The sequence below is a fragment of the Papilio machaon genome, chromosome 20 (genome assembly GCF_912999745.1).
Source record: "Papilio machaon chromosome 20, ilPapMach1.1, whole genome shotgun sequence".
Classification (NCBI taxonomy): domain Eukaryota; kingdom Metazoa; phylum Arthropoda; class Insecta; order Lepidoptera; family Papilionidae; genus Papilio; species Papilio machaon.
In genome coordinates this window covers 4,526,255-4,545,964 of record NC_060005.1, presented here as the reverse complement: position 1 = coordinate 4,545,964, position 19,710 = coordinate 4,526,255, and the positions used below count along the sequence as shown (strand labels likewise).

At 31.4% G+C, this 19,710-nt stretch overlaps 4 protein-coding genes across 5 annotated transcripts; 3 read left to right on the top strand and 1 right to left on the bottom strand.

Annotated features, from left to right (window-relative positions):
• Window position 1: 1 nt before the first annotated feature.
• Window positions 2-7,168, top strand: LOC106718020 (alpha-tocopherol transfer protein). Of its 2 annotated transcripts, none has more exons than XM_014512013.2 (7): window positions 2-168; window positions 5,061-5,165; window positions 5,400-5,559; window positions 5,673-5,922; window positions 6,175-6,285; window positions 6,522-6,658; window positions 7,021-7,166. In XM_014512013.2, exons 2-7 carry the CDS (start codon window positions 5,075-5,077, stop codon window positions 7,124-7,126), a joined length of 855 nt encoding a protein of 284 aa, XP_014367499.2. In that variant the 5' UTR covers window positions 2-168; window positions 5,061-5,074; the 3' UTR covers window positions 7,127-7,166. The 2 variants fall into 2 exon arrangements, with proteins under 2 accessions (XP_014367499.2, XP_045538797.1); XM_045682841.1 differs by lacking the exon at window positions 2-168 and adding an exon at window positions 3,082-3,102 and having other exon boundaries at window positions 7,021-7,168.
• Window positions 7,169-7,447: 279 nt separating this feature from the next.
• On the bottom strand, window positions 7,448-8,820 carry LOC106718009 (mitochondrial inner membrane protein OXA1L). The gene has a single exon (XM_014512002.2). It carries the CDS (start codon window positions 8,682-8,684, stop codon window positions 7,497-7,499), a length of 1,188 nt encoding a protein of 395 aa, XP_014367488.1. The 5' UTR covers window positions 8,685-8,820; the 3' UTR covers window positions 7,448-7,496.
• Window positions 8,821-9,153: 333 nt separating this feature from the next.
• Window positions 9,154-11,171, top strand: LOC106718076 (U3 small nucleolar RNA-associated protein 15 homolog). The gene is made up of 4 exons (XM_014512077.2): window positions 9,154-9,325; window positions 9,433-9,531; window positions 9,725-9,907; window positions 9,981-11,171. Exons 1-4 carry the CDS (start codon window positions 9,224-9,226, stop codon window positions 11,169-11,171), a joined length of 1,575 nt encoding a protein of 524 aa, XP_014367563.2. The 5' UTR covers window positions 9,154-9,223.
• A 594-nt stretch (window positions 11,172-11,765) lies between these two features.
• On the top strand, window positions 11,766-17,819 carry LOC106717977 (arrestin domain-containing protein 17). Its single transcript, XM_014511971.2, has 8 exons — window positions 11,766-11,954; window positions 12,093-12,248; window positions 13,368-13,579; window positions 13,876-14,058; window positions 14,378-14,566; window positions 16,904-17,074; window positions 17,384-17,480; window positions 17,550-17,819. Exons 1-8 carry the CDS (start codon window positions 11,840-11,842, stop codon window positions 17,696-17,698), a joined length of 1,272 nt encoding a protein of 423 aa, XP_014367457.2. The 5' UTR covers window positions 11,766-11,839; the 3' UTR covers window positions 17,699-17,819.
• The last annotated feature ends 1,891 nt before the right edge of the window (window positions 17,820-19,710 follow it).

The window sequence follows — 19,710 nt, the reverse complement described above, 5'->3', positions numbered from 1 at the left end:
CAGACTTCGCACTTCGTCAATCGGCCAGTCGGTAAGCGGAGCTGTGTCGAGCAGACGTGTGTGACCCAGGTTATTTTCACAATTCAATTTCAAATAAGACGTATGTGTAACTTTACGTTCAAAAGATAACAAACTCAAGGTCTACATTGCAAAACGGATTGTCGAAAGGTAAGTGTTCACTGTCGCTTTGATGTTTTAAAACGAAACCTTGTTCTTTGGTAATTTTTAGGTTGTTGACGAATTCTAAAGCCTGCCTGTGTACATATACCTATTTTACTTAATTTGCAATTGTGTACTGGTTATAAGTGTAATGATATTGTTCATTTTTCATTGAATTTTTTGCAAATAAAATTGCATAAAGACTTTTTACTTTGTAAATAATATTTTTGGTACCGTTATTGCCCAGTAAGTAAAAGTTCGAGCTATTGAAGGATACGTGATCGATTCCCAATCAGACTTTTTTTTGTAACCCATATACTAATCTCAAATCTGTCTATCTCGTTATAAATACGTAATATTAGTTAGTCTATTTAAATTAACGTTTTATTCGCTTTTTTAAATAATTTGTATACGCTAATTCTTGGTGCATGTGTCTGTGGCTGAGTAAGCAGGTTTTCCCCTAATCAATGAAGTATAGACGGAGTTATACCCGCCATAAATAAGTCTGTCTCTCTGCCGCCCTTCAAATATGATATTGATTATATTATAATACTGACTATTTCTTCTTCAATAACGTATCAAATTGAGGTTATGTTTACTAACGCTATAATTGTCAACTGTGTGGATTGTATTAGTTAATATACTATGAAAGATGTACGATTAAAGGTACTAATTAAAAAAGAAAATGCTCGACCGACTGTACTGTCTACTTGGGTCTCTTTGGGTACGAAAACAAATGACACCTCCGTCAAATCAGTCAAGCGATTTGAGTTACAGGTCAAAATTAAATGGATGAACATTCATAAAATTATAAAACATTACCATCAGGCGACAATAAAGCAACAGTTTGCACACAAGCTAACACTAACGCTCAATGTTAAATAGCAGTTATCTATACAACAATAGCATACAAACATTCCATCAATGCTAAATGACCTTCTTGAGAGTTACTGATCGTGAGGACACTTGAGTTTCATTACCTATATGGGGACGATAATACGAGGATGTAGTCAATTCTAATGACCAATCTTCAGGCAACATTGGAATAGGTGTAAGGTATAGTTGAGAACAAAATACCTACGGAATAGATTAGCTATGATACTACTGTTGTCGCCCTCATTTCTGGTGTACCTAAAATACTTGGGTATTGGAGAATAACCAATGGAGATACGGTTGCTTTATTGACTTTGTTTATATAAAGAAATGTTAGGTTAAGATATGACACATTTGGATTCCTGACAAGATTAACAACACCTCTCTTGCGGATGGTTATGTTACGTCATTTATCTAAATTATAGTCCAGTATAGTGAGTACAGTGTAGTTTAAAGTCAAAGTATTGCATTAGTACCAGCGTTTAAATAATATTGAAATATTAAGCTGCTTAAATTATATACAATTTGAATAAAATAGAATACGGAAAAGAACTATTATACACATTTCTTCTTTAACTGTGATTGTCACCGTCCGTTGTCATCTTTTCTCCTTGGTATTGGAAACTTGCGTTCACATACATATTCTCAGTTTCAATGTTGCATTTGCATCATTATTAATTTGTTTCCTTTTCGTCATGTGACGTATTGGTTTATAGCAGGAAATCAGTAATTGTATACTACAGTACAATAGAATCAATTTCACGTAATAACGTATGTATAAAATTGTCATCAGACGTAGTTTTTTTTTATTAATTCAAAGCGGAACATGAGAAATATTATCTTCCTTCATTGAACGTTGCTTGTCGATTGTTCTCAAAAAGTTCAACATTTTCACTTTGTTATGCATACATTATTCGTGTGTTTTCTTTGTTAAGAAATAGGAGACTACCAAGTAATGAATTCCGTCTCAACATAAAAATTAGTTTGAACTTCGAGTTCCGTACCGCTGTTTTTTGGGTCGCCTGATAATTAATTTACGTTAAATATATCTTCTATAAACACCTAGTAACCCTGTCTGACTTTCTTAAAATCGTTGGACAGAAAATAAACAGAAGAGAAAATGCTGTACGAGTATAACTTAATCTGAAGATAGCTTCGTCGTATGCAACTTCAAATTGTAACCATTTAAAAAATTCCACCGAATGGAACTTGGAATTTTTTAAATTATTACTCCAGACGGAATTCGGTACTTTCACTGTCTACAGACAGAAATCGGCAATTGCGCAAAAATAAATCGCTAAATATAGTTAAACTTTCCAGTGACAGTCACTGCACTTAGCTTGTAAGGGCTGTGAATTACATAGTTATAAATACGACTTAATATTGTGAATTAACACAAGAAACACAGGACACTTTAAAAAACAAAGTTGTTAATGAAATTAATGCGAAAAATAACTGTAATCATACTATTTATTTTAAATGTTGAAACATTTAGAAAAAATTAAAAAGATTTACTGCGACACATTGGAGTACGCTCGCACTGAACACACCTTATCATTGACCTTGGCTTTACTCAAATCTTTGATGCATTAGCAATTATCACAGATAAATCGTCATATCTCTAAACATCTAAGTGTTTCTCTTGTATTCATGTTGAATACAAACAGAATAAAAAAATGTAACTAAAATTATTTCATCAAGCAAAACATTTTTTGCGGCGAAATAATATTGGTAAAAAAACTTGGCTTTACGTTTATGTTGACAAAATTAATCCAGACACGATATTCATTGTATTAAAAAAAAAACTATCATACTACTGTTCGCTATATTCTCACATTGTAAAATAAGTACTTCAGCACAATTGAAATTCATATTTTATTGATTTATCCTTAAGATAACAATTATTAATGTTATGTGAGTGAAACAAGTGCATATAAAATTTAAATTTACTTTTAATTTAAGTAAACCAAGCTCCAACGTGTTTTCGTTCGAGTTTTCGTGCATGTTTTTCGTTTAAACAGTATATGTAGGTTAGTGTGAAGTTTAAAGCTTAGAGTTTAAGCTCAACAGGTTAGTCACAGTAACCTGTTGTCATAAATCATCATCATCTTCTCCCTGGCGTTATCCCATTCACGTAAGGTCTGAGTACAAAGTTTTATAAACTTTAAAGTTTTCACAAATGATAACCTAATTTATTATATAATTATTTTTACCGCGTTACATATGGTATTGGGTATTTGAATTAAAACTAAAGCTAGCTTTTCTTGAATAAAGCTTAATGTTAAGAAATGCTCAGATGTAAGATATTTTAAGTAACAAATAAATTTCATCTATATCCAGCAAGTTTGAGTCTTTCAAACTGGTATTTTAAATTAAGTTTGGGAGAAGTCAAAAACGGGTTTTAAAAGCAGGTTTGGTTGAAAGTTTATATAATATTTTGTACGAGAACGTAACAACGAACCGACCAAACGAACTTTATTTAATTAATTTTGATTATTTTTGTAATTATTAATAAAATAATTAATTACTTTTAAACAATCGTAGCGTTACAATCATTTATAAGTTGACATTTATCAACAAGATAAATGTTTAACACCTTTAAGGGAAAAAATGGCATATTTCTAATTATTTAACTTTTTTTAAAACGTTTAATGAACATATAAATATAATTATTATTTATTAACATACATAAATTAAAAAGCATATAAAAGTAAATAGTAAAAAACAAATGACGTGATATAAATTTAAAAAAACAATTACAGTTAGTAATTAGTATGGTTTTATCTTTAAAAATCCCAATACTAAAAGTAAAATACAATATTGATTCGACGTTTGTGATTTGGTTAGTTCATAATAACACTGCGTTTACGTTTCGAATAATATAAATTACATCTTTCAAACTTATTATCAATCTAATATTTCGTAATAATCAATTGGAAACAACAAAATTAAATGGCATTTCATAGTAATCTTAATAAACAAACTGACCATTTTATAATCTGTCTAAAATATTTATTAAATTTAATGACTACTTTATTTGGGAATTTATCATACTCTATACATTTGTTTAGCAGCTAGACTAACATTACGCAGTACAGCGCTGCGGACTGAGATATATGTGACTATACAATAGTATACAGTACAGCCTACTGCAGAGGGACTATTAGGTCATAGTACGAAACGTGACAGACAAAAGACGCTTTGTTAAACGTGAATACCTGATTCGAAATACATTTGATATAAAATATAATTTTATTGAACTTTGAACATAGAAAATAAACGCAACAGATTGGTTAGTTATATAATAGACTAGCTGTCGCCCGCGACTCTGTCCTCGCGGAATTAAAAAATAACTTAATAAGTAGCCTTATGTGATCTTCCAGACTACGTTCTACATCTGTGCCAAATTTCATCAAGATCTGTTGAGCCGTTCCGGAGATACCCTCAAACAAATATCCATCCATCTAAACATTCGCATTTATAATATTAGTAAGATTAGTTTTATTTCGTCGATGCAGGAGTAAACTTTTTCATTTATTTTTTAATAATAAAAATATTTCATTAATTCTAAAGTACAGTCGCCGTAATAATGCTTGTGTTGATTACCCCTTTCTCACCCCCCCCGTACACTAAGCACCTATTAGAGAGTCTAAATTGACAGTAGAGGCTGATTACCAAGCTTCCGATCAAGACAGTGGTATGCAGCAGTTTCTCGAATTGTTTATATTTGCGTGAGAAACATATGTGTGAAAATGTAAAATTATTATTTTGATACTCTTAATAACGTCTTGTAACCTTCCTAACTTGTTCACCTTGAATTTTACTTAATTATTAAATGTTAGTGAACAAATTTTCTATATTTTACTCACAACTCTAACATTTTATAACTTTATGCATTAGTTAGTCTGAAATTCTACTATAAAAACACATGCAATTTTTATTAAAGATTTTGTTAGTTATTGTTACTTTGGTTTCAAACAAATACTTAATAATAGACTTAATATTATATACAATATTTTATTTTACAGATAAGACTTTCAAAATGGCTGACAAAACGACAGAAGAACTATCGAAAATACTAGAACATATGAGAAATTGGGTGAATACCCAACCACATTTGCCTAAAGATATAGGTTTGCATCATTTTATTATGTTTATAGAAACAAAATAATAATATCTTAAAACTTTGTTTTATATACGTAGTAATTAATCGTTTATACATTTTCGTGTCGTAATGTTAGTTACCATATTTCTCCGAAACGGCTTGATCGATTTTTAAGAAATTTTATATACATATTCAGTAGGTCTGAGAATCGTCTACTGTCTATTTTTCATACCCATATTAAGTTTTTTTGCGATATTTACAGAAGATTGGCTTCTACTTCGATTCGCACACAGCTGTTACTATGATCTGGAGAAGGCTAAGGTTGCTGCGGATTTGTTCTTCACTTTACGAGCAGAGAGTAGTAACTTGCTCAAAGACAGAGACCCTCAATCAACGCAGATGCAGAAAATATTAAGCATAATGTAAGTTTGTGGGAACTACACGGTTAAGCATTATGATTTTCGGAGAAAAAAGCGTTGAAATCAAGTGTGCAGTATTTTTCGAATAAATAAGATTTCCGAATTATTTTTTTCAGAAACATCGGTCAATTAAAGTTACCCGGCAAGAAAAACATTTGGATTTATCAAATAAACGACCCGGGACTAGACATATATGAATATATACTTGATGCCAAACTTTTCTTCACATCGACAGACGCTTGGTTGCTTGAGAACGATGATTTAGAAGAGTCTGACACTGTAATAATGGACGTGAAGGATATATCTTTGAAATTTTTGACAAAATTCAACGTATCAATCGCGAGAAAATTATCAAAGTATCAAGAGGTTTGATTCCTTTTCTTTTTGTAGACGTCTGACGTTTGCGTAACCGTAGGTACCCACTGCCGAAAAACCCGTGTAATATATTATTTCTGGTTTTTCGAAATGAATGAAAATTCTAACAATATGTTAATAGCATATTAATGTCATGTTACATGTGATCTTAATTACTTAGAGTACCTACTGTATAGCAAGCAATTAATAAATTAATACATTGGTCGAGTTTTTTCTTATAAAACTGCAATTTGTTGATTGCAGGAAGCAATACCAATACGATTGAAACAAGTTCACATTGTCAACGCGCCACCGTTTATTGACAAAATCTACGGCCTCATGAAGCCATTCCTGAAGAAGGAATTAACTGAAATGGTAATTTTTTAACATTCAATGATATACCTTTCTGTGTTATTATCTTCAAATAACTAAGGGACCGGAAGTGAATTCATGTCCAGAAATGTTCATCGCGAAACTGATTCAAAATCGCCTTTTTTTATTAATACCACTTCAAATAGTTTAATATAACACATTATGCACTACTAATATCGAGCGTTATTTTTGAACATTAAATTCGTATATATTTTGAACAGGATTAAAATTTTGTACAGATTTATTTTCACCCGCCAAACTCGGAGACTTTATACAAACACGTGAGCAGAGACGAGTTGCCAGCTGATTACGGGGGAACATTCCCAAAAATGGAGGATCTCAATAAATCTGTTGTTCAACTCATGATGAAGCACAGGTAAAATACAGCATGAATATAAACTTTAAGGCATAATTAATTTATTATGCTTATTTCGATCACTAAAACATTAACGTGATTTTTTAAACTGACAAATAAGTAAACTTGTGTCTGAAGTATGAATTGTTGCCAGATTGCAAGTTTTGTACCAACATTCCTACCATTGGTAAATCCAACACGCACAAAAACAAGACTTTGTTGATTTTATTGAATGTTGCCACTCTAGTGTGCCTTATTTGGGAAAATTATGATCTTTTTAATATTCCATGCAATAATTTCGTCTACACTTTATTGCATTTTTATTTTAACTTATTTTAATTGGAATTTACACAAATAAATTATTCTTCTCTTTTTTGTTCCAGGGAGCGTTTAAACGAAAATCTTTGGGTAGCAACCGACAAGAAATCAAAAAATAAAGACAAAGTTCAGATTGAAACTGCCTCATTCCGATCCCTTGCCATAGATTAAGTTTTATATTAATTTAATAGATTTAAGAAATTATGTGACAAATGGGTATGTTGTGATCAATTTACTAAATGTTGATTTTTTTTTAAATATATTTATTAAGTTGGTATTATTTTAATTTTTTTATCCATTAACATAAATAAATCTGAATCACTGAGCCAACCTTCTTGGGAACGAAAAATCTTATTAATGTACGCCTTAATGTGAAATAAGAAAAATTATACTTTACAATACATCTACATAGCTCAATAGCGGCCTGCCATTATTTTATATAGTGATGATACATAAATAGTAAATATAATTAAAACTAATATAAAAGTCTACTATTACATTTATTATTACATACAATCACAAACTTATGATATAATGGGATCTATTTCGATTTTGTTTGTATGTTTGATAATTTTGTTGGGTCATATTTATATGTCTTCTGTAAAGGTCCCTTCCCTGCTTTAGTAAATATCATTTCATCAATTCTCTGCCTATCCGCAAGATCTCTTGATATTTTCATATTCGTCCAGGAATCTTTTGCACCTTCAATGAATCCTTTTTTCTTGATTGGCAAATTGTCTGGTGTGTGTTTTATTAGTCTTGGAATTTTGAAATAATCTCTCACTGCTGGTACTTTTAAGAATCCAACTTGAAGTAATGATATAAAGTTAGTTGAGCACCAGTATACAAGAATAGCTCCAGGGAAGTTGATTGTAAAAGGTAACATGACTAAGGGTATTGCTCGCAAAACATATCTCATGACCTGCATATTTTGAGCATCAAGACGTCCACCATCTACACCAAGTTCTATTGTTGCCCATAAGGTAGCACTAGTTATTATCGGTAGCAAGAAAAACTGATCGGGAACTGTTAAATCTGTGAACCACCACAAGCCTCCATGCATCATACTTTCAACTGGACAGTTTGCCATGCCTCTTAAACCAACAAAGAATGATATAAACAATGGTGCTTGCGCCAATGGTACAAGAACATTCTTCAGTGGATTTAGACCTCTCTCTTTCATAAATGCCATCATTTCTTGAGCATACTGTGCAGCTTCCAACTGATTGCCAGTTTGTCGGGCTTGTGTCATTTTAACTTGGAGATGCTGTATTTCTGGCAAATTGTTGTTCATTATTGCACTGTTCCGTTGTGACATTATAACTAGGGGGAACATAATTGCTCTTACCACTACTGTACCAATGAGAATTGCACCCCACCATGGCACATCTAATGTTACGTGTAGGTATTCAAAACAATTCTGTACTATTCCCACTGGCCCCCAACCACCTAGACCTAAGCTGGCAAATGACGGCTCACCGTTTGCGGCTAAAGTTTGAACTGCTTCAGTTATTTCACCAATAGACGAGGCATCTGGCACAGGAGGTGGTTCAGGTATGTTATCAATTAAAGGTACTGTTTTTCCTGCATCACTACCATTAGATGCAAACCTCACAGAACCAGCTGATGAGTAGCAATAAAAGATTTTCGCTCGTTTAACCTCAAATTTCTCATAACGCAAATATAAAATGCCGCTTCGTCTTGCATGGCGGTTAAGCAATTTAAACATTTCGTATCTTAAAAATTTTATCGAAGTCACTACTTTAGCTTAAAAACAATCGTATAAAGTAATAAATACAAATCTATTTCACAAGACTTGAAAAAACATTGCCAAGTGTTGACAGATTCACTGACAAGTGACAGTGATCAGTGACAACAACGATAGACAAAGAGTTAGAGTTATATAATGCTTCTAAGAGTTAAGGAATGTTTTCTCTTATTTCTCTTGGTTGAAAACAATACTCTTTTGTCCATCAACTTTTAGTCCATCTTCATTCCTTAAAATCTCCATAGAAATGCAACAAAAGTAGAAAGTTTTAATCAAACATTCTTCATGTCAGATACACATAGATTAAATAAAACTCGTGATAAGTTTTACAAATGACAACAACGTCATTGTCATTGTCAAAAAAACGTGAACCTGAACAACAAAACCAACGTGCTTTATGTTTAGATTCGATATCTAATATTTCGTGTTTTATAATATTTCTTATCGCGTTATGTTATTTTTCCACAATAAGTTGTAATACCATTTAAAACAGATTAAACATGGCTCATGTTTCATATCCATTTAAGAAGACCAACAAATCTGTATATAAAAAACCGGCATCGGTTCTCACTGAGGATAACTTATATTGGAAGAAATTAGGAGTAAGATTGTTTTCTTTTCCATAGCTGATTTAATATAAAGTACAAAATAATCAATAACAAGTCATGTTAAAAAATATAACAACCATAAATGTTGATGTTTATTACAGCAACCTGTGTTGGTGAAAGAATTTGGTGCAATAGATTACCTCGATTTCAGTCCTGTAGAACCGTATTATTTTGCTGCTACTTGCTCCGTGAGAATACAGGTGAAACAAATTTTTACAAAAAATTAAAATTATATTTATTTTACTTGAAGGTCAAATGATTCTAATTTTAACACTTAAAGGTAACATGAAAATTTTATAGAGATTTCATACTTTTTAAATAATTTAATACATTTTATTAGACTTATTGATAACATCAATTTCTAAAATTAATAACTTATTTTTTGAATTCCAGATTTACGATCCAATCACAAAAACTGTATCGAAGAATATATCAAAATTTTTAGAAGCAGCTTATGGTGGCTCCTTTAGGAATGATGGAAGACTTTTGATAGCAGGAAGTGAGGAGGCGGCTGTGAAGTTATTTGATATTCAGTCCAAAAATGTTTTAAGAGTATTCACTGGTCATACTGGGCCTGTAAGTTATTTTTTTCCTAAATATTATGTCAAAGATTTGTTAAATATTTTTGAGTATAATCTTTTTTTTCCAGGTCCATAGAACTTTTTTCACAAAAGATCAAACAAAAGTAATCAGTTTTTCTGATGATAAATCTGTATGTCTATGGGATATAGCCACTGAGGAGAAAATTAAAAGTTTTAGTGAACATGCAGATTATATAAGAGCTGGTGCTCCAAGTCCAGTATCACCTGATTTAATTTTATCAGGTGGCTATGACCATATGGTAAAACTGTATGATTGTAGAACTAATGAAGCTACATTAACTGTCAATCATGGAAGTCCCGTTGAGTCAACTATTTTCCTACCATCTGGTGGCTTGTTTGTTAGTGCAGGTGGAACAGAAGTTAAAGTTTGGGATATATTCAACGGTGGAAAACTGCTAGCAAATATTTCACAGCACCACAAAACTGTAACAACATTAAGACTATCAAGTAATGCTAGTCGATTAATGTCTGCTTCCCTTGATAGACATGTTAAAATATATGACATATCAACATTCAAAGTTGTTCATAATATAGACTTTCCTAATGCTATTCTTAGCATGGCAATATCTGACAATGATGATGTTTTGGCTGTGGGTATGATTGATGGAGTTATATCAATAAGAAAACGAGAACAACCTATAAAGCAAAAGGAAGAAAATAAAGGTATATATAAATTTGCCCCAGATCACATTCAAACATCAACAACCGTAGATAATGTTATAAGTAAGCAAAAAACTGAGAAAGGACCGGAATTTGAAAAGTTTCTCAGAAAAATGGAATTTGATAAAGCTTTATCATCTGTCTTAAAATCTTATGTGGCAAGTAAATTTCCAGAAAAGACAATAGCACTTTTACAAGAATTGCTACGTAGAAAAGTTTTGAATGTTGCAATTGATGGTTTATCAGAGAAAGATATTGGAGCATTGCTAAGGTTCTTCAAAAAGTACCTCGGTGAAACGAGATTTACACGAACCATAATTGACACGGTAAATGTGTTTATTGATGTATTTGAAAATCAAATAAAACTTTTCTCAGAACAGAATTTGTGGTTGTACAACTCACTCAAAGAAGAAATAATGCAAGAAATTGATGTGTGTAAAAGAGCAAGTGAATTGGAAGGTGCAATAAGTCTTCTTTTGTCAGGAGCTCAAGTTGACTCTTCCAGAGATATGATAGAAAATAGTGATATGCTTGCTCCATCATCTAAGGCACAAAAAGAAATAGTCATTGATGTATAATAAAAAAATTTGAATTGAATAAGTTTTTCAATTTTCCTTATGCTCTTCTACTCTATTGTTAAAAAAGTAACATTCAAAAAATATAGTTTTACAACGGACTTTACATTGTATGTCTGTTTTTCTAACTAAAAAGTAGATTTCAGCTGAACCATAGTTTGTTTAGCAGCTGATAGGACATTTAAAGTGTACTTTTGGTACATAATAATATGAATTGTAGTATATCTAATAAAACATTGAACATTTATAGCTTCGTCTGAAACATTACTAAAGTCAGTGAAAATTTTGTGTACTTAACTAAGTCCCGTTCAATTATGTTTTCACTTTATGAAGTCCTTATATAAACACTGAACACGTCTTTTATAAATCTTTGATCTGAATCAATTTTTTACTAAGACTGGGTACTGTGTATTATAATAGCCAATAAAAATGTTTGTCAAGAAATTAATTTGAAAAAACATGTTCCAACTTTAATTAAAAAATGGATTTGATCAAGTTCAATTTTTAAATTGAATGTAAACATTAGATAATCTGTGTTAACTTTTCTATATTTATTTTCTGTAGAATCTATATCGTCTGTATTTTTTTCAGGTGTTGTCAAGTTGTCATCAGAAGTTTTCCGAGTTTTCTTTCACAATAATAATTACCCTTGGTGATTTTGCGATCCAATAATGGGCCTAAAAGAAGCCGCTATCTATTTAGATAACGAATTGAATACTTATTACGCCGGACAAACTGTAAATGGGAGGATTGAATATGTTTTTGATAGTCCGAAAAAAGTGCGAGGTATAAGAAATAGACTAACCAATGATTTAAACCTATTTGACCTATGAATCACCGTCTATTAATAGTGATGTTGTTATGATTGTATAGGTTTAGTAATATGTTTTTATGACCGGTAAGTTTAAATATGTTTGTTTGTAGGTATTCAAGTACAGTTTAAAGGTGAAGCACATACAGAATGGCGTGAAAGTAAAGAGGAATCTGATGACCAGGGTAAATCCCAAACGACGGATACAACGCATTCGGGGAATGAAGAGTATTTCCAAATTTCGTATTATATACTTGGAAGCAATTCAGGTAAGGTCATTATTACAGTATTATGGGCTATGTTGGTGAAGTTCCACCTCTTGCAATAATTGTCGAAGGTTTTATATGATTTGGAACATTAAAAATCTGTGAATGTTGTATTACATTAGCATATTCAATACAATACAAAAATCAGAGGTACAGTGTAAATAGTTATTGGTAAGATGGAGCAGAGTTTATGTTTGTTGTGACATGCATGGTCATTACTGATACTGAAACACTGTGATAACTGTACAGTGGAGGTTAATCTCCTATTAATTGCATCACAAGTGTGGAAAGTGAATTTGTCTCTTTGATTTTACATAGACTTTTTTCTTAAAATGGTAGATGTGGCTAATGGGATCACTTTCAAACATAAAACACACTTAAGAACTGGTTAGAAAACTATTTATTCCAACTTAAACATTTTGAGTTTAATTCAGATGATACAAGCTCATTATGAAATATGTAAATAAAGGTTAAACAGTTATTTTAGATTACTAGACATGTTACTTCTTTGAGTGTTTTAACAGAATTAATTTATTTTCACATTTTTTTTTTTATATCATAAGGTGGCAAACGAGCAAACGGCCACCTGGTTTCGCCGCAATAGCGAGGCGACCGTTGCCCATAGACATCTGCAAATGCAGATGCGCTGCCTAGCTTTAATCAACGGAGAAGAGGATGCACAGAAAGAGGATATTTCTCTTTCCTATGCGTCCCCTCCTCCGCCAAATCCACTTCCCCTTCCTATCCCTTCCTAATAAGAAAAGGGTGGGAAGGGAAAGAGGACTAAAATTAGGCCTCCGGTACCACACTTATCAGACGAAACGCGGAATTGCTTCCACTTCACGCCTGTCTTCTGTGTCACATACTTCAATATAACCAAAATAAAACTGACATTCCTAATTTAAAAGAATTTAAACATACTACATAAAAAGCCAAGTAGGTCAGAGTTATCAAGGGAGTGTGGATATTCTGAGATTACCATCAACACAGTCCCTTAATCTCAGATATACATCATAACAACAGACAAGTACAGAAAACCCTAAATATTTAGAAATTATCAACAAAACAAAACACCAATAATAAAAAACTATAATATTTTTTTCTAAAACTTGTATCTTTCAGGTAGTGAAATAGAAATACCTGCTGGTAAACAAGTGTACAATTTTACATGTGCATTACCACCAGTGCTGCCGTCTTCCTTTGAAGGTCAACATGGGTATGTTAGATATACCATTAAAGTGATCCTGGATCGCCCATGGAAGTTTAATCAGGAAACTAAAATAGCATACACTGTTATCAATGCCCTGGATCTTAATCTTAATCCTTCTTATAAAGTAAGTGTAATTTATGTATATGTATTATTGTAATCCAAAACTATGCGCAAAAATCACAATTAGGAATTAATTTATTTAGCATGAAAATAGATGTGATCCAGATTAATATGGGTCTACTGTTATCTTTGTTTTAGTATACTGTATTGTTCTACATTGAATCTGTTACAGAATTATTCTTTACAGATATGTCTTGTTTTATTAATATGCATTATATGTTTTTGCATCAATGTTTCTGCAGTGGAAATTCACATATTGAGATTGTTGTGTGTTTCTAGCTCTTATTTTGTTCATTTTAGGAACCAATTCATATGCAGATGGAAAAGACATTTTGTTGTTTTTGTTGTACATCCCTACCATTGTCAGTAGATGTGAGGGCCCCTGTCTCAGGATACTGTTCTGGACAAGTGATACCAATACAAATTGATGTTGAAAACAAGAGCAATGTGGAATTAACTCTTGTCAAATTATTTTTGAGAAAGGTATGGTTACCTGAGAATAATTTACGAAGTTAACAAGAGTTATTTATGGTTATGTTAAACAGAATTTTACTAAATAAATATGAAATAATAATATTAAGTCCCTGACCCCTCCTTAAACCCTGCTAAAGATAGATAAAGGAATACTTAACCTTAAGGCTTCTCCCGCGAGAAGCCTTTATAAGCAAGAGTCATTGTCTAGTCCCAACAGAAGAGAGGGAGAAACTCAGGTTAGAGGAGCGGTCACTTGAACTCTCCATTATTTGGGTATATAAAGTTAGGAAAAAAGAAATATTTATCTCTTTATAATGTATATGTTTAGGTTGTTACATATAGAGCTACATCTCCATCCACTGCAACAAAGAAGACAAAGGAAGTGATCCTGACCATTCAGCAAGGGCCGGTGGCAGCCGGGGCCACTAACCACTGGAGCCTCACCATGGAGGTGCCTCCACTGCCGCCTTCAAACCTCGTCAATTGTAGCATCATTGATTTAGATTATGACTTAAAGGTAATGTAGTTTTATGTAAAGATAATTTTTAAGTGATTTTCGCAAAATTGCATATTTTTGTATCCGTTTCTGTCCATATTTTTATTCATACATTTTAACATGTGTATAAACTAAATATCACAGTTATTATTGTTAAACTTTTTAATCTTATTAGGTCTTTTCAAGTTATTTTAACTTTAGGATTTTATCTTACTTTCTGTTAGTTCTTATCTGTACATTTTTAGCCGACTTCAAAAAGAAGGAGGTTATCAATTCGACTGAATTTTTTTTTTTTTTATGTGTGTTACCGCGAATCTCCGTCCCTGGTGGTCCGATTTTGATAATAATTATTTTAATCGAAAGGAAGTGCTTGCAGGTGGGTCCCATTTTTTTGTTTTTTTTTTTTAAATAACTAGAAGACTAGTAGATTTTGAATATAGCTTCAAAATTTGTTGCGAAAATTAGGGACATTTTTGCTTTCAGCGCTTACGTAGGCTAAACTATAGGACCTACATCAAAATGATGTATGGCGAATTGTAGCTCTTTAAATGTGCTAAATAAAAGTCCGCGATAGCATATATCTATCTTTTATAGTTTTCTCACAATAACCATTGTTTTCTTTACGAAACATTAATTAAATTCATGCCCTATTTCCGACGCTATTATTCAAGTTCAGTATTAACCCTTATGTAAATAAACATGTTCATTATCAAGAGAATTTAATGTAGATTATAATTGCAATTGAAACTATATCATTCTGTCTAATAGTTTAGGAGATATCGTAAGAATAAAATTACGCGGAAACGAAAAATGCTACATCGCGTTACAATGAATAGCACAAATTTGCTTTCTGGGCTTACGTAGGTCAAACTATATGACCTACATTAAAATGATGTATGGAGTAATTATAGACCCTTAAATTTGCTAAATAAAAGTCTTAGGTGGCATATATCTATCATCTATGGATGTCTCACAAAAACCATGTTATTGTGAACAAACTTCGATTAAAATGCACACGAAAAACAGCGTCGTAAGCTTACGGCGCTATTATATTATATTCGATATGAATCCTTATCCAAATAAATATGTTTGATGGCTAGAGTATTAATTGCAGATTACATTAGCCTTTAAACTATGTAATTCTGATCAATAGTTTGGAAGATATTAAATTATTAAAAACTACGGGCATTCGAAAAATTCTACTGCGGCGCGCGGCTGGACTAAATTATAGGCACGCTACGATGTATTAGTTCGTTAATTTTCAATTTGTATACCGATTTTGATAATTATTTCACTGTTTAAAGGATAAGTGGTTATCTGCTGCATTCTAAATTAGTATTTGAATTGAAGTACACACATATATTATTAAATAGGAAAGTCCTTTTCTTTATTTCTTTCCTCATACGTATTAAGGAAATTTGTAATTGAACTTCAAATTCACTAAAAATTGTGAAATAAAACAAAAATTTTAAGAAAAAAAATAGCCGACTTCAAAAAAAACAATCTCAAACAAAATGCACTCAAAAGTAACATAAAAAAACAATTTCAAACAAAATGCATTCAAAAGTACCATAAAAAACAATCTCAAACAAAACGCACTCAAAAGTAACATAAAAAAACAATTTCAAACAAAATGCATTCAAAAGTACCACAAAAAAACAATCTCAAACAAAATGCACTAAAAAGAAACAAAATAATGACATGAAAACTTCTTTCTTTCTTTCTTCTCTCTTTCAAAAACCCTCTAAACTCTAAAGAAATTTTCTTCTTTCTTGTAACATGTCTATATTGTATAATTATTGTTATTTTGGAGTCGGTTTCGGCCTAAGTAGGGACATAAACGTAAGTCTGTCTCATACATCTCAAATATAAAATGTATAATATTATATTTACTTTGGCCGACACCGACTGCGAAATAACAATAATTATACAATATAGACATGTTACAAGAAAGAAGAAAATTTCTTTAGAGTTTAGAGGGTTTTTGAAAGAGAGAAGAAAGAAAGAAAGAAAGAAGTTTTCATGTCATTATTTTGTTTCTTTTTAGTGCATTTTGTTTGAGATTGTTTTTTTGTGGTACTTTTGAATGCATTTTGTTTGAAATTGTTTTTTTATGTTACTTTTGAGTGCGTTTTGTTTGAGATTGTTTTTTATGGTACTTTTGAATGCATTTTGTTTGAAATTGTTTTTTTATGTTACTTTTGAGTGCATTTTGTTTGAGATTGTTTTTTTTGAAGTCGGCTATTTTTTTTTTACAAAATGTTTTTAACACATTCACAAAAACCTGAAGAAATGGTGGCAGCACTGTATTTGTTAATTTTTATTTCAATCAATAAACACTGATTTTGTTTATTCCAGGCTGAATGTGAGGTGCCATTCATGCATTTCAACATGAAGGACAAGAAGTACATTACTATTGGAACTGTCCCACTTGTGGGTATGAGTGGGCAGAGCATCCCGTCCGCGCCCTTGCCTGAAAGTACCCAGGGCCAGCCAGCTGTGTTACCTGTCAGTCCTGGACAGCCTAATGTTAGTATTTATTATACAGTATAATCTGGATAAGCGATAGTCCAATGGACTGAGCTGTTTTTCTCGCTTATAGAGGTTTATCTTTAACCTGAGTTACTCGCTTGTGGAGGTTGTCTATCGGGACAGGACAATAACTTATAGAGGTTTCCTCGTTTATCCAGGTTTGATTTGATTATGTTCTTAGTACAAGAATATTTTTAAAATTTTAGTAAACTGATTAAAAGATTTTTTAGAATAGTTGCGAGTTGTATTTGGTAGAGGCTTATTTTTTTAATAAACTTTTCTTATAGTCTTATGTGGTTATTGTAGATGCCGATGGGTACAGGCGGCGTGGCGCCCGGGGGATGGGTTATGCCCACCGCAGTGCCCGGACAGCCGCCCTACCAAAACCTATATCCTACTTTGAGTAAGTATTTATAAAAAAAAATTATATTGTTTTTGACCTTATGCTATATTTTCATTAAATAACTTCCAGCTCAGCCTGTATACAAGGAGTCTCCGTACGCGGCACGTACGATACAAGACAGGGGTGACAGTAACCATGTGACTATAGCCGGGCCAGCAAACTTCGCCCCCTATTACCCCACTTACGCAGCCGTACAACCCCCGCCATTACCCCAGTAAAATGAAAACCAGTGTACATTTGAGTTGGCACGTCGGGTCAAAGAAGACTCTTGTTCACGACGTGACAAATCAAATGCTGATTATGGCTGCTCCTAATGGTTACGATTTTTTATATCGAAGCTTTTAAAAAAAGACAAAAAAAAATATATTTGGCTTTAATTGATGAATGAAAATTTATATTTAAAGCATACAATTTGTAATAAGTTTTTCCTTTTTGTATACATAATATGTATTTTGGTAGAATGTCTCTTTATCAATTACTGCTCGAGACATGCAAAAAGTTTATTTTAAAAGTAACCAAAGTTCAGTGAACTAAAATTTGCAAAAACTGTAAACTTTTTTTTATAAGTGGTTCAAAAAACAAGCACATTGAAACATAAAGTTTTGATATTTAATTAAGAGCTCAAATATTAGTTGTAATTCATAGTTTTTTTTTGATAAATCTAGTTTACAATTTTTATTTTAATCTTCACATTTCAAGTCTTCCTTTACATATACAAATTTGGCTTTATAGTTGCAATGACTAGTGCCAAAGTTTAATTGATGCAGAAATAATAATTACTATTAAAAAAGCTAATTTATTTTTGTGTATTGTTGCATTTAAATGTATGATATATACAACATAAATTAAAAAAAAATGATAAATACATATTGACATTTAGGTACTGTGTCTTGCTGACTTTATGTATATTTTTCATTTTTAAGACAATCTTTGTTATGAAATATTTGTAATGAGTTATATGCATTATCTATCAATAGCAAAGTACACAAGTTCCGTCCTTGTTTTTACCATATTAACTTTATTTGTGTCATAATTAAAAAAAAAACAGGGAAAGCTATATAAAAATGTTAAGCAAAGGAAAAGGAAACTTTTAGGCGTAAAATTAAAAAAATACTTTAAGTAATTGCTTAATATGCAAAATATGTTATTTTTTGTGATAGTAAAACACACGTACTCGCTTTTACCAAAAAAATGTGCGTATTAACATTTTAGTATTGTTAGTTTTTATATTTTATTTTGGATGTTATAAAATTTGGTATTAGTTGATTTTTCCTTCTCCTTTGTTTATTTTTTTATGATAATTTTGTCAACTTTGGTTTTAAGAAACATCAAAGTACATTATATTATGCAAAGTTATGTGAAGAAGATTTTTCGTACAGTCGAATTGATAACCTCCTTTTTGAAATCGGCTAAAAAAAGTTTGATATTATTTTTTGTACTGGCAAGTAATTTTGTTACATTTTTTTTTTACTAACAAGTAATAATAGATTTTTATAACTAACTAGTTAAGGAATCTCGTATACAAATATTATATACCCTCGTAATGAAGAATATTTATATAGATATAAGTTGCTTATTCGCATTTATAATGGTTTTATTTCAAAAATATATGATGAAGTTATGTAAAAATAGAGTTTTAATACGATATTCCGATATGCGTGTACAGAAAGATAATGAAAGGTTGACGACATTGTTGTTTGGATAGCGGACAACTGCGGTAAGTCATCTGTGTCACAAAGTATCTTATATATATATATATAAGAAAGTCGTGTTAGTTACACTATTTATAACTCAAGATCGGTCGAACTTATTTAGCTGAAAATTGATGGGGAGGTAGCTTAAAACTAGGAGACGGACATAGGAACTTTTTTATTCCACGCAGAGGAAGTCGCGAGTAAAAGTTAGTTTTAAATATTTATGTTTTAGTTGATGTAAAAATTATTATTGTCTTTCACATATGCGAAGTTTTAAGGTATGTATGGAAAAGATCGCTGTGTCAGCAGTGGTATACAGGCTGATCATTGATTACACATTTAAATTATTATTAATATTTATTGATTAAAAATTAGACCAAATTGATTTTCCAAAATATAATCCATATATATATATATATATATATATATGTATATTTTTGTGTAAATATTTTTCAACATTCATGAAATTCGAAAGATGAACAAGGACAATCAGTTCAGTTTTGTCTGAAATTTCAATTGATTATTTTTTTCAGTGT

Excerpts from the sequence above, each read along its gene's own strand:
- LOC106718020 (XM_045682841.1), top strand. The coding sequence starts at position 5,075 with ATGGCTGACAAAACGACAGAAGAACTATCGAAAATACTAGAACATATG. Across the intron at positions 5,560-5,672 it reads CAGAAAATATTAAGCATAAT|AAACATCGGTCAATTAAAGT; the intron begins GTAAGTTTGTGG and ends TATTTTTTTCAG. Across the intron at positions 6,286-6,521 it reads AGAAGGAATTAACTGAAATG|ATTTATTTTCACCCGCCAAA; the intron begins GTAATTTTTTAA and ends AATTTTGTACAG.
- LOC106718009 (XM_014512002.2), bottom strand. The coding sequence starts at position 8,684 with ATGTTTAAATTGCTTAACCGCCATGCAAGACGAAGCGGCATTTTATAT.
- LOC106718076 (XM_014512077.2), top strand. The coding sequence starts at position 9,224 with ATGGCTCATGTTTCATATCCATTTAAGAAGACCAACAAATCTGTATAT. Across the intron at positions 9,326-9,432 it reads TATATTGGAAGAAATTAGGA|CAACCTGTGTTGGTGAAAGA; the intron begins GTAAGATTGTTT and ends TGTTTATTACAG. Across the intron at positions 9,532-9,724 it reads CTTGCTCCGTGAGAATACAG|ATTTACGATCCAATCACAAA; the intron begins GTGAAACAAATT and ends TTTGAATTCCAG.
- LOC106717977 (XM_014511971.2), top strand. The coding sequence starts at position 11,840 with ATGGGCCTAAAAGAAGCCGCTATCTATTTAGATAACGAATTGAATACT. Across the intron at positions 13,580-13,875 it reads ATCTTAATCCTTCTTATAAA|GAACCAATTCATATGCAGAT; the intron begins GTAAGTGTAATT and ends TGTTCATTTTAG. Across the intron at positions 14,059-14,377 it reads TCAAATTATTTTTGAGAAAG|GTTGTTACATATAGAGCTAC; the intron begins GTATGGTTACCT and ends GTATATGTTTAG.